The sequence below is a fragment of the Gadus chalcogrammus genome, chromosome 23 (assembly GCF_026213295.1).
Source record: "Gadus chalcogrammus isolate NIFS_2021 chromosome 23, NIFS_Gcha_1.0, whole genome shotgun sequence".
Lineage (NCBI taxonomy): Eukaryota > Metazoa > Chordata > Actinopteri > Gadiformes > Gadidae > Gadus > Gadus chalcogrammus.
In genome coordinates this window covers 4,132,353-4,146,807 of record NC_079434.1, presented here as the reverse complement: position 1 = coordinate 4,146,807, position 14,455 = coordinate 4,132,353, and the positions used below count along the sequence as shown (strand labels likewise).

At 46.4% G+C, this 14,455-nt stretch overlaps 1 protein-coding gene across 1 annotated transcript in view; it reads left to right on the top strand.

The window, feature by feature from the left end:
- xylb (xylulokinase homolog (H. influenzae)) overlaps nucleotides 1-10,177 on the top strand; it is a 39,304-nt gene extending 29,127 nt beyond the window's left edge. The window contains exons 18-19 of the mRNA XM_056583892.1: nucleotides 1,928-2,025; nucleotides 7,713-10,177. Of these exons, the coding sequence (XP_056439867.1) occupies nucleotides 1,928-2,025; nucleotides 7,713-7,775 (161 nt within the window). The 3' untranslated portion in view covers nucleotides 7,776-10,177. The remainder of the gene's footprint in view (nucleotides 1-1,927; nucleotides 2,026-7,712) is intronic.
- The last annotated feature ends 4,278 nt before the right edge of the window (nucleotides 10,178-14,455 follow it).

Below are 14,455 nucleotides of genomic sequence, written 5' to 3'. Positions count from 1 at the left end.
ATGTGCTCTGAACTGATCATCTAACAATCTTGAGATCCAACTCAAAACATGTGTTTAGAGACATTTGCCCGTACGGATGCACACGAAAACAAAACAAGGAACCATATTGATGATCTTGATTTTCTCCCTGTAACATAGCTTAATTAGAGTCTACCAACTGCAAATGCCCTGTTTACACCTACCCGATAGTGGGCCCCGATGGTGCCCGATGGCTAAATCAGCAGCTATCGTTATAACATCGGCAAATAGCGTGGTTGCATCGGGAAACACCGTTACTCTTCCCGGGAACATCGTTAGACAACGGGAAGAAACGGGAAGAAATGCTCAATGATCGGGCAACATCGGCAAAGAACGAACATGTTTGTTAATTTTGGGTCTATCGGGGTAGAATCGGTTACCAGGTGTTGCTATGGGCTAATCGGCTATAATCGGGAATAGAACGGGAGTATAACGTAAGACATCGCAAATCGTTCGGGAATTTTCCTGGGCACATAGGCTATATTCGTTAATCTTCCGCGCTTTATCGTGTTTTATCGTCTTTATATCGGCAACCTCAACACAGGAAAGACCCTCGAGAACCCTAGACAAATAACGAATGTGAGTGACCAGATTGTGTTAAGGAAGACCCTCAATCTGCCACTTGGGTATAAATAGTGGGTGATGGATGGATGTCCTACTTTTATAATTACAGGGTACTTCACCCATTTAGAACCGGCGTTCTATTATTATAAAATCGCTATTGTAATATAAATAAATATATAAATAAATATCAGTCTAAACCAGTCTCCCCTTTGCCTTCTCCCGAAACACGTCAAATGACGCGTTTGGCGTCATTCGAAATGACGTCAAATGACGCCAAGCGCACTTCGGGTGTCTTCCCTGGCATAAATCGTTATGTTATCGTTATAACATCGGGTATGTGTAAATGCTACCCCGATAAATTGACCCGATCATACATTTTTAGCCTGATGTCACCCGAATCACCCCGACTTCCACATCGGTGGTCCATCGGCGATTAGCGGCCATTGGCGGGATGGTGTAAACGGGGCATAACAAATTAGCAAGACACTGTAAAACATGTTGCTAACTAAATTAAATCTGATAACTCCTTTGCAGCGCTGCTGCCATAAGTTCCTGCTGCCATTGGGCGTCTCCATGTTCTGCCATTGCTCTGAAATAATTTGCCTTTTAGAGATGATGCAACTCTCTCTCTCTCTATGGCTCTGGCTAAATCTGTGCAGAATGGTGCCGGACGGCTAGTCAAACAAAGTTAAAATTGTATACCCAGTCTGTCATGGAAGATCGAGAGCGGAATGCTAGACAGGTAGCGTAGCTTCTAATGCTTATCCATGCTAATCCATTTAAAGTTCCCAAACTTGCTACAGTCCCAGTTAAAGAGTGACTGCAATGTTGGAAAATATGGATTTGTTCACAGTGCTTTTCTGCATGTGTTTGGTGCTTTTGTGGTTCTAGTCAATAAAACTTGTCTCATTGGCATTTGTTTGTGTGTGTGTGTGTGTGTGTGTGTGTGTGTGTGTGTGTGTGTGTGTGTGTGTGTGTGTGTGTGTGTGTGTGTGTGTGTGTGTGTGTGTGTGTGTGTGTGTGTGTGTGTGTGTGTGTGTGTGGGAGAGCCTCTGTGCACATTCCACAGACTAACACATTTGAAGTCCTTTCTGGAAGCAACCCAGTATAACCATAGACTCCTACTGCGGTCATACTGGGTCACCTTTTCAGACCGAGAGAGTGAGAGTGAGAGAATAAGTCAACCATTAGTCAAACAGAGCACCAGAGCACAAACTGTTTAAATCAGGCCTTGGAGGGGGCGGGCAGGATAGTAATTACTAAGCATTCCTAATCGAACATGTCAGCGGTTGACCAAAAGAAGACGTCCTCTCTTCTGAAGGTGTTAGTGTGTTTTTTGTTGCAGGGCTTGAATCTGTAGAGTCCGGGGTCCCCTTCTCTGATGTGGTGGAGAACGCAATGGAGCCCAAGCTGGCTGTGACTCCCAACCCGCGGGCAAAAGAGGTAAACACACACAGACACGAACATGCTAAACAAACACACACACACACACACACACACACACACACACACACACACACACACACACACACACACACACACACACACACACACACACACACACACACACACACACACACACACTGTGGCGACCCGGCCCCAGGAATGTCTCTCTCACTCCATACGCCAAGGTCCGTTCAAAGCCCACAAGGCGTTTATTCATTGAACAACGGAAAACCGCGTGGGTCTGTGCCCAACGCAGGGAAACCAAAAATCATACTGATGACTCTGTGAGCCACGGTAGAGTCCGGGTGATTGTCTCTCCGGCCGGGCCGGTCTCGTCCCTGGAGAGGGAGGTCACTCCCGTTGGTAGGGCTCTTCCAGCGGTGCGTTCCGTGTTGGCGTACGTCGTCTGGGCGTGCGGGTTCCCTCGGGGCCGCTGGGGGAAGGTCCGCTAGATCCAACCGTCTACCCGTCCGTATCGGGTCCTGGAGGTTCCCTGCTCCGATCGGACTCCCAGTAAGAGAACACGTCACCGCCTTTTGAAGGGGTACCTGGTCTTCCGCGTCCTCTGCCGCAGGTGTTCTCCACCCGATTAGGGTGACGCACTGGACGCTCTCTGGCGCCGACTGGTGGTTATCGGCGGTATATGCCATCCACCACCTCTCCCCTGGGCCGCCTGGCCCGAGGTGTTGGGACCGGGTTGACACACTCCTCCACCGCTGGTTGAAGCCTCGGGTTGTCTCTGACTGACCAGAGACAGGCATCTCGGCGGGACAGAGCGTCGGCGTTGGCGTGTTCCCTGCCCGGCCTGTGGTCCACCTGGAACCTCAAATCCTGGAGGGCCAGGAACTACCTCGTCACCCGTGCATTCGAGTCCTTCGCTCTGGCCATCCACTTGAGTGGCGCATGATCGGTGACGAGCGTGAACTCCCGCCCCAGGAGATAGTACCTCAGCTTGTCCAGGGCCCACTTGATGGCCAGGGCCTCTTTCTCCACAGTAGAATAGTTCTTCTCGTTGGGGAGGAACTTTCTGCTGATGTAGGTCACTGGGTGTTCCTCTCCCACCCGGACCTGGGAGAGTACCGCTCCCAGACCCATTTCAGATGCGTCGTGTGGAATATCATTGGCAGAGAAAAATCAGGGGTTATCATGACGGGCTCCGAGCAGAGGGCTTGTCTGAGGTCACCGAATGCTCTCTCGGCCGCCTCCGACCACGTTACCCGGTCTGGCAGGGCCTTCCGGGTCAGGTCATTTAGGGGACTGGCCAGAGTGGCAGAGCCGGGGATAAACCTGGTAGTACCCTACTAGACCAAGAAACGATTTCACCTGTTTTTTGGAGGTGGGGCGGGGCCAGTCCCTGTTGGCTGCGACCTTGCTCTCCTGGGGTCGGACGTTCCCAGGCGGCACTTGGCGGGGTTGGCTGTGAGTCTGGCCCTCCTCAACTCCCCCAGGACCGCCCGCAACTGTCGGAGGTGGACATCCCAGCTGGCGCTGTGGATGATAATGTCATCTATATATGCTGCTGCGTATGCCTTGTGAGGCGGAAGGAGCTGGTCCATCATCCTCTGGAACGTGGCGGGTGCGCCATGGACGCCGAACGGGAGGACCGTATACTTGAATAGACCCCCCGGGGTCGCAAACGCCTTCTTCTCCCGAGCGGTTCTGGTGAGCGGCACCTACCAGTACCCCTTGGTGAGGTCCAGGGTAGTGAGGTAACGGGCGGGACCGAGTCGCTCAATCAGTTCGTCGACCCTGGGCATGGGGTAGGCGTCAAAGTCCGAGACCTCATTGAGTCTCCGGAAGTCGTAAAAGTCCCATTGGGTTTGGGGACCAGGACAACAGGGCTGGACCAGGCGCTGCGTGACTCCTCGATGACTCAGAGCTGGAGCATTCTGGCGACCTCCTCCCGGATCGAATTCTTACGGGCTTCCGGGACCCGGTAGGAGGGGACGTGCACCGTGACGCCTGGCGCCGTCTCAATGTCGAGTTGGGCAAATGTGGTCCTCCCGGGTACTTTTGAGAAGACATCCTGGTTCTGTAGGATGACTTCCTCGAGGTCTTGCTTCTGGGCTGGGCTGAGGTCTTCTCCCGAGGGAACTACCGGTATGTCGCGTCGGGCGTCCAGAACCAGGGATGCCTGTGCCGGTGGGTTAGCTCCAGTCCGCCACTGCTTCAGCAGGTTGATGTGGTAGAGTTGGGTGGGTTTGCATCTCCCGGGCTGCTATGCCCTGTAGTTCACCTCCCTCACCCTGTCGACCACCTCGTAGGGCCCCTGCCACTTGGCCAAGAACTTGTACTCTGCCGTTGGTATGAGTACCAGGACCAGGTCGCGGGGCAAAAATATGCGCAGCTGGGCTCCCCGGTTGTAGACCCGGGCTTGAGCTTGCTGGGCCTGTCGGAGATGGTTCCGGACGATGGGCCAGACCTGCGCCATGCGGTCCCTCATCTGCTCCACGTGGTCCACCATAGTGGGATGAGGGGATGGCCAACTATCCCACGCCTCCTTGGCGAGGTCGAGGAGTCCCCTTGGTCTTCTCCCGTACAGCAGCTAGAAGGGGAAGAAACCCGTGGAGGCTTGGGGCACTTCACGGACTGCGAACAGGACGTGGGGCAGGAGCTGGTCCCAATGTTTCCCGTCGGTGACCATGGCCTTCTTGAGCATTCTGATTTAGTGCATTGTTAAAACGTTCCACGAGCCCGTCAGTCTGGGGTTGGTACACCGATGTCCGGAGCTGCTTTTCCTGGAGGAAAGCAGTTCTTTGATCACCTGTGACATGAAACGGGATCCGTGGTCTGTGAGTACCTCCCTGGCTATCCCTACCCGACTGAACAGGAGCATCAGCTCCTGTTCAGTCCTCCCCCCCCCCCCGTCGGAAAAAAATCTGAGAACTCGGTGAGAGGGGAGCTCTCAGCTTCTCCTGGTGGGCCGGTCTGCTCGGTGGCCGTCAGGGTATCCGGAGTGTCCAGGGGGGGTCCCGAGGGGGTTCCTCCCATCGAGTGGCCTGGGATGCCCGCTGGGGTGGGGCCATCTCCCTTGGGTCCGTCGTCCTCTGTAGACGATTCTGCTGGGGTTGAGTGGACCACCCTATCCCCATAAGTGGGTCTGCCGGTTTGTTCGTGCCGTCGTGCCGGACCCCGCAGTGGTCGGTAACCCTGTTCGGGGTTCAATCCCGGCCCATGCCGTATACATCCCTCGGGAGGTCCGCACTAACACATGGCAGGTCTCGTGTGTGTGGGTGTCCCCGTGCACACAGGCGGCCTCTATGGGCTCCCCTCGCCGTCCCCCAGCTAGGTCGGGGCGTAGGAGGGTCACGACACTGCCGGTATCCAAGAGGGCCCGAGTGTCCTTATTCCCTACCCGCACTGGGAGGGTTGGGGCCCCGGGCTTCTGATGCGCCCAACAGGTGGTCAGGAGACACGGCCCTGACCGTCCCTCATCGGCGAAGGCTGGCGGCATGGATACGTCCCGGTTTCTGGGACACTGTCGGGCTAGGTGTCCGGTCCGTACGTACTGAAGCACTGTCTATCCTCTTGGGGCTTCTGGGAGAGGGTCTGCGGTCTCGGTGTGGGTGCTCGTGGCAAAGGATTCGGTCCTCGTCGGTCCCGATGCGTCTTGGTGGGTCGCGAGGGGTTTGGGACGCTAAAACTCAGCTGTTGAGCCACCTGCCAGTTCTCCAGTTGCCGGACCAGCTCATCTATCGTGTCGGGGTGGTTGGTGGCGAGGGTTCTTCGGGCGTCTGGCGGGAGCTGACGGACGGAATTGTCTATTAAAACCCTGTCGGCTGCCAGGGCTTGGTCCCGCTGCTGACGCTGGGTGGTGGCTGCGGCGGCGGCTCCATCCGGGTTCTGCATTGGCGGGTGGGTTGGTAAACCTGAGTGGTCCGTAGCGTGGTCAGGCTGCCCGCATCCTCCACCATATGTGACGACACGGCCCCAGGAATGTCTCTCTCACTCAGGTAATCACCATACGCCAAGGTCCGTTCAAAGCCCAATAAGGCGTTTATTCATTGAACAACGGAAAACCACGTGGGTCTGTGCCCAACGCGGGGATAGCAAAAATCATACTGACTCCGTGAGCCACGGTAGAGTCCAGGTGATTGTCTCTATGACCGGGCCGGTCTCGTCCATGGAGAGGGAGGTCACTCCCGTCGGTAGCGCTCTTCCAGCAGTGCGTTCCGTGTTGGCGTACGTCGTCCGGGCGTGCGGGTTCCCTCGGGACCACTGGGGGAAGGTCCGCTAGATTGACCCTTCTACCCGTCCGTATCGGGTCCTGGAGGTTCCCTGCTCCCTCTCGGACTCCCAGTTCTCCCCCTAAGACAAAATGTCACCGCCTTTCGAAGGGTTACCTGGTCTTCCGCGTCCTCCGCCGCAGGTGTTCTCTATTTGGGCCGATTAGGGTGACGCACTGGACGCTCTCTGGCTCCGACTGGTGGTTATCGGCGGTATATGCCATCCACCACCTCTCCCCTGGGCCGCCTGGCCCGAGGTGTTGGGACCGGGTTGCCACAACACACACACACAGGATAACAATGGCAGTGGTGAACATCATTCATTCGTGATTCTGATTCCCCACCAGTGATCCTACTGTGCAACAATGTCATTCATTGTCCTATCATTACCGCACGAATAATTTCTTATATATATATATATATATATATATATATATATAATAAATGCCTGTTGGGCTCTGTTTCTTGTTATGCTACCTGTGTGATGCATACAGTACAGTACTGTATGTATTCTCCTCCTGCAAAACAACTTTCCCCTTTGGGACATAAGAGATTGTTGAACTTAGATGAATATGTATATATATATATTTAAGAAAAAAAGCTTTGTTTGGGGTATCCATGATCTACCCATTGGGCAAGATGACATGATAGAACAATATGGAAGTAGAGTCGCTAGCAGCCTGAGCGCGGTGGTCGCTGCTTCAGCCCCGCGGGGAATGGAAGACTTAAACACAATACTGTGAAAATCAGGTCAGCTGCGCGCCTCACTGCTCGTCTCGAGGATGTGGGTTGAATGTTAAGATGGGGGGGGGGGGGGGGGGTTGGTTTAAAGAACACATGACAGGAAGACTCAAGGGAAGAATTGTGTGCTACAATTACATATATATATATAGCAGGATGCATGAAGACGCAATGAATGTATGCACACACACATTCAAACGCACAGATGAATAACTACATCCATCAGTTATACATACATCCACATATTAACAGACATAGGCAAATATGGACACACACGTGCACATGCTTTGGCACACACGCACACACACTGACACAGAGTAAGATACACATGCACACTTTGACGCAGACAAACGTACAAACTACGATGAACAGACTAACACACACACATATTGTATGCGTGTGATTTTTGTAACAAACACGCATCCACAGACACATATAATAGTGGACACACACATATCCACAGACACATGTACTCAGAGACTCAGAGAGGTTGTGCTACTTTCAGAAATGATTCTCATTAAACCACTTGTAAGGAGAGAGAGAGAGAGAGAGAGAGAGAGAGAGAGAGAGAGAGAGAGAGAGAGAGAGAGAGAGAGAGAGAGAGAGAGAGAGAGAGAGAGAGAGAGAGAGAGAGAGAGAGAGAGAGAGAGAGAGAGAGAGAGAGAGAGAGAGCAGTTGATATGCCTATAATAATGTTTTTGTGTGGGTTTCTTCCAGGTCTACAATCAGATGCTGAAGCGCTACGCTGAGCTGGAGGACAGAATCCTACAGGAAAACTAGTATTAGCTCCGTCAATCACATACGTCTTCCTATAACACCTGATTGGCGTCTAGGATTTGTAAAGCATCGCGTAATTTTTGCGACTCAAGTTCTGGTGATGATTGTAGGAGTTGATTTTAGGTCAGAGCTGAACTGAAATCCCTGCTGGGACCCACCCATGCTCAGAATGTATAATGAATGCACTCACGGTATTGTAAGACGCTTCTGTAAAAGCATCCATCAAATGGTATGTATAGTCTTCTGAGTGAGTCAAAATTACAGAGGTACATGACCTTGAAACATTGAAATATACCAGAGAGGTGATTGGCCATGGAGTAAGAGAATCTGAAGATCTATTCAGTTTGTGATTGGTTGAGTTGCAACAGGAACAGACACTAGTTACTGAATTACAATTGCTTGTTTCTTTAGATTAACTTTTGTGTTTCTTTCCTATTAATTAGTGGTAGCTTTTGATATTCTTCTATTTTTCTTATTTTCACTGATTAAATTAAGCATTAATTACCCACCAGTCTGTATCAGCTTTGTCACACAAGTCAAGAAACCTCAAATTATTTCTGTGTTCGGTTGTTGTTGCTGCCAGCTGCGATTGTGCCCATAATTAGATTAGTAATCTCAGTTGGTTCTTCAATTAATGGGAACCTTCAGGAAGATCATGTCTGAAATAGTTTTGCTTATTATTAATTACTTTCCATGTTTGAGACACCAAGATAAAGACAACATTTTGATTTATGTTTTGGTCGACTATCACTGCCTCCTGTCTCTCTTCTTGAAGGTGCTATGAATTTAATATTAAAGAACTATACTTAGTTTAATTTTAACCACTGAAATGCAGGGCGGGAGGAGGCAGGAGTTTGTATGTTTTGGTGTTGTTTAGTTTCAGAATGTTGCTTTCTTCAGTTCTCTTCTGTTTTGGCTCATTGAAACCCTAAATTCATACATGCAGCATCTTACATTTCTATCTTTAGTTTTTTATTCAAACTTTAACATAAAAACCCAATCACATAAGAAGACAAAATCGTTGTTTTTTTTTGTTTTAGGGTACCAACAATGGTCATAATTAAACCTAACTGAAGAGTTGTTCAGATTCTGATTCAGGAAGCTTACAAGTCTCTAAAGGAGGTGACAGAAAAACGAGACTTACATCCAAACATAAACTCATACACTATCAACAGCACATCCACAGCAGACAGTAAAGCAGAGCGAAACTTTGTAAAAAGTTAAGAATAACTTTTTTATATTTTTTGTTTTAGATGCTAAAATACAGGTTTATTATCAGGATTCTTTTATTGTAAATGCCAACCGCAGTTTTAACATAGGAGTTCTTATAAGTGTGCTGGGACTTTAACTGTCAGCGAGCCCTTAAATTTGAAGCTCAAAAGACACAGTAGTCAATAGTTGGCATTCAATTGTGTTAATTCTACTTCATTCGTGTTTGCAGATAATACAGTACGCTTATAAAGAATCGTATAGTTCCCTGAGTTCTATACTGACATTGAAGTTTGACTGTCTCAAGTGTACAGACAGCAGAGCCCTCAGCACCACCCAGCACCCATATGAGACTGAGGCCTGTCGCCTGTTTCCACCCACTCTTCTGTCTGTCTTTGAAACAGGAGATCTAGTCATTCAGCGCACGCTTTTATCGCAAGTTAGGCTGCCCACAATCCAACCATACCATCACAATTGGAGTAGCTAAATCTTCGCTGTTCTGTACATTCAGGCCCTTTAGACCATTGGAATCAGTTATGTATGTTGGTGCATGAAGGGAGAAATCTTCTATGAGGGTGAAATGATTGATGAACAAATTAATGAACAAATTAAATAAAAGTCAATATATTAAAAAGTAAGACATTACAGTCTTCAATGCAGTCATCTGTCATGCAGTCAACTCATTTTCATTGGTCACTATTTGATATTGAAAATGCCGACATCCATAAGCAATTCATTTTATTTCAATGAATGCAAAATTAAAAGAGCAAAAGTTTTTGGTCAGTGTGAATTTTCTCTTGCAAGGCTAACTTGCCATAACCTCAGTGAAGGACTCATTATAATTAGTCTTTTTTTTATTGATTTGTTTTATTTTTTCAATTAGGATGTTAAGTAGTCAAATTGGACCTTTGCAGAAACATGTTGTTGGCATCCGGTCAGTTGAACCAACCAATCAACTGACAGTAGTCTGTGTAATTATAAGCTGCAAGTTGATTTGTTGATTGGTTTGTTGATTGGTTTATTTTCAAGTGCAGAGAAAAATGTCAACTCTAAAAATTTAAAGGGTTATTGTGTGTTCATTGAGGGATGATTCTGAATTAAATTTTAACTGTATAGTCTCCATCTATATAATTTGTGTCAAATAAATCTTGATAGGATCAGTAAAACAAACAAATATTGTGTATTTCTTATGAATACAATAATTGTTCTCATATTTTTTACTAAACATATGAAAAATAAAGAGAATAAAGGTTTATTATGGTTAAAAAAGAAAAATTGAAGCGTAATGTATTAATACAAATAATATTAATAATTGGTCAGTTTACAAGGAATTACTTTGGCATCCAAGCAGCTAGCTAGCCATCTGATCGGGTTATTATATATTCCCACATATAGTCTGTATATGTTGTAACGATTCCCGTCCATAATATGTTTTTAGCTAATATGATAATAATATGATAATATGTTTTAGATTTAAGGCTTAACTGTCAGTCTTCCTCTTCTGGTACAATGTGTCGTTTTGTACACAAGGACGCATAACGTGTTTTTATATTGCACAAACACAACAGTTCAAGGCCTCCTAAATCTCTCTGGATCTTCTGTGTCTAATACTTAACATGGCAAACCAAACTTTATTAAATGTTGTGTGTGTGTGTGTGTGTGTGTGTGTGTGTGTGTGTGTGTGTGTGTGTGTGTGTGTGTGTGTGTGTGTGTCTAACTGACAGATCCATTTCGTGCTCATCACCCTTTTTCCAGAGCCATCTGTAACGAGGTCCATTGCCACACTACTCCTAGGGGGATTTAATGCGCTCCTCCACACAAAAGAAGCAGGTTGGCGATGTTGAAAGCCCGTTTATTGTAGAAGTTTGTCGACGATGAACCTGCTGCTCCATGTTACCATGCAGGAGATCTCTCCCGGAGTGTGTGGAGATGGCTGGTTCAACCCATTCACACTGATTACGCAATGTGCAACAGGTGTTCAGCCTCACCCAGCCTCAGAGTACTAGGCAGGTCAGGTGAGGCCGCTTAAACCAGCCATCATCCACACACACTCCACGGTATCACACGTGTGTCGCACGCACACAGCATGTCGGCATGAGGTGAATGTCAGAACAGCTCTCGTCTTCAGGGCCGGATTTGTCTGTACCTTTCCCTATCTATCGTCACACTCTAAAAATACCTTTTATGCTGGCTCTCTAATGCACTCTTCCAGCTCTTTCTCCTCAAATGCATGTATTCATTTATCTGCCTCTGCCGTCACTCTCGTGTCTCTTACAGTTATCTGCTCAGTCCCTCTCCCCATTCTCCTCTCTCTCTCCCTCCCGCTGTTCCTCGCTCTCTGATCCTCCCTCTGTCCATCTCTCTCGCTCTCGCTTTCTCTTTCTTCCACCTTCCCCTCTTCGGTCATTATTCTCGGCTCTATATGATCCATAGGTTACATACTTGCATGCAAACAACATTACCTTAATGAGTGTGTGTGTGTGTGTGTCTGTGTGTGTGTGTGTGTGTGTGTGTGTGTGTGTGTGTGTGTGTGTGTGTGTGTGTGTGTGTGTGTGTGTGTGTGTGTGTGTGTGTGTGTGTGTGTGTGTGTGTGTGTGTGTGTCTGTTTTCAGGTGGGTTTGTTAGTTGTTCTCCAAAGTGCCTTATGCATGGGAGACCATAGATTGTTTAATTGACAGTACAGTGAGAGTGGACTGTGAGTGTGTGTCTGAGTGTGCTTGCGTGTACGTGCATGTGTGTAAGTATGTTAGCTGCGGCAGAGAGAAAGGGGGGAGGTTTGGGGGATGTAGTGTGTGAGTTCAAATGAGGAGACTGCCACTGCAGAGACTAGTCACGTGTGTCTGTGTGTGCGTATGTGTGCAGTGTCCTGAAATGACTCTGGAACACAGTCCCAGGCGCACAACAAAGCTAGGAGGATGGGATTCTAGGGCTGTGCATTGTGGGCGGCCAACAACATGCAATTTAGATACATTTGTATACACTATTTTATTTCAGGGTTGGCGTATTAAAAGACAAATGAGAGTGAGCGTGTGTGTGTTGTGTGTATCTGTGTGTGCACATGGGATACAGAGAAAACCCTTTGTCTTTCAACAGTCCCACAAAATCTTGGCATGTAATCAAAATAGATCAGACATGTCACTATGAAGATATAAAGTAATCAATAAACATAAGTAAAAGTAGACGCAATATGTGAGGATCCCTGTCTTATTTTATTTACTGTTAAACCCATTGGGGACCTTTTGGAGAGTGAGTATGGATTTGCTGTAAGCTCAATTGATAGATCATACATACTGTAATAGGCTAGCTCTCAAGTTTTGATAATAATAAATTCAGCTTCTACATCAAGATAACGATTCATCCCTCGATCTTCAAAATACAACAAACTTTCTGGGGACCCATGATGCCTTGGGGACTGCGCCAGCACGGACATGTTGTGTTGAGATCGGGTGGTTGGCAAAGAGCAGGTAATCATAGGTAAGATATTAGACGGTCTATGGTGGCTCAAGAGCACTGGCATTGTTCCATTACAGTAAACAAGGCAACAATACAACAAATTAATTAGCTTGTGTTTCTGAATGCGTGGGAGAGGCCAAGCTGACGACGAGCCGAGAACCGTGATACCAACGCAAATTAACTATTTATTTCATGATCTTGCATCGTTGCTCATGATTTTGTACGATTTTGTGATAAAAACGACTTTGCAAGATAGTAAACCTTTACTACGAAGTCAACACCCAGCTGATTATTTTGTGTGTATTAAAGTTTAAAAATTCAACTCGGTGTAAGGTATTTTGTTACACTTTAAATCTAAAGAATAATCTAAATCTCAAACGTGCCCAGCGCTTTGGACAACAGCCATCAGAAAAGTGCAGAACCAGACTAGAATCTAAGAGCAGGGGTATAAAGTTAGCATGTAGTTGTATTTTCCGTCATTCCCTTTCAGTAGGCTATTTGCTTTACTGGAAGGCAGTAAATATTACAGCCATATTGGGGTGTGAACACATTCTGAATAATCCATTCAAAAAAGTTATGGTTCCATCGCAATATTATGTCAGAACTCACAATGACAAAGATATATTATTGAAATTCAATACTTACCTGTGAATTATCAATGAAAAAGTGGACACATGCACAATTTTCACTCTGTATATGGCTCATGGAAACATGGGCTGTTCACAGAGGTGTCAAGTAACTAAGTACAAATACTTCGTTACCTTACTTAAGTAGAGAATTTGGGTATCTGTACTTTATAAACTTTTTAAAAATGGCCTTGTTACTCCTATTTAATTTTGGCTTGTTTTTATTCCGCCGGTGTTCAAAAAAAACAAAAACCTATTCAGATAATTCGCGCCAATCGGATAGAGTGAATTTGATTGGTTGGATGAGAATAGAAACATATACCATTCTGACACCCTATTGGTTTATACGCGATACATGGCACCTGCGCATGACCAGAGCCCGTCTACATTCTCTGACTTGACATAAATCGCGCCACATTCCAGCTTCTACATCCCTGGCCGTACCTGGAAGAATTTTTTGAAATGGTTGGATGCAAAAACAACTCAGTTCTTACTCGTTACATCTTAAATTCCTGCAGCTAGGCTTGGAACATACATTTACATTCCCAATAAAGGCTTTTGATAACATGCCTCTGAAGTTTGACTTTTTGCACCATTCCAATACTAGTCATCATATCTTCCGCTCCATGAAACGCATGTTAATGCTCAGTAGTACACATATATGGTTCTTGAATGTATTTGCATTGTACTAATATGCGTTAATTTTCAATGGGCATAAATGTGTCTGAAACAGGTGCATCCCAATTTTTTCAACATTAACATTATAGTCATTAGATGGCCCTTAGTAAAATGTTTTTTTTGGGGAAGTGGGGCAGTGTGCTATAGAGGTGTGCTGTGTGTGTCACTAATTCACAGATGGGATACATGCAGAGACCAAATTCCTTGTATGTGTGAGCATACTTGGCAAAAAAAGCTGAATTATATAGGCCCCTGTGGCACTTTGGCATTGGCATTTTTTTCCCCTTGCATTACTTTTACTTTAATACTTTAAGTAGTTTTGAAACCAGTACTTTTATACTTTTACTTAAGTAAAAAGCTTGAGTTGATACTTCAACTTCTACAGAAGTATTTTTAAACGCTAGTATCTATACTTCTACTTGAGTAATGAATGTGAATACTTTTGACACCTCTGGCTGTTCATGACAGTACAATGAGCATTATCACATTTTGTCACCCAAATAGCGTTTTAACTAATGATACTATATATATACTATATTTTATATATACTATATTTTAAATAGATCCTAAGAGATCTGACGAGATGTAATCTTACCAAAGAATGTGATGATGAAAATCTTCCAACAGAATTTGTTTTACTTTGTTCCATTTGAGAAATATTGGCCAATAAAGGTGGAGCAGTAGCCCATTTTTCTTATATGACCATTTTGTTATTGT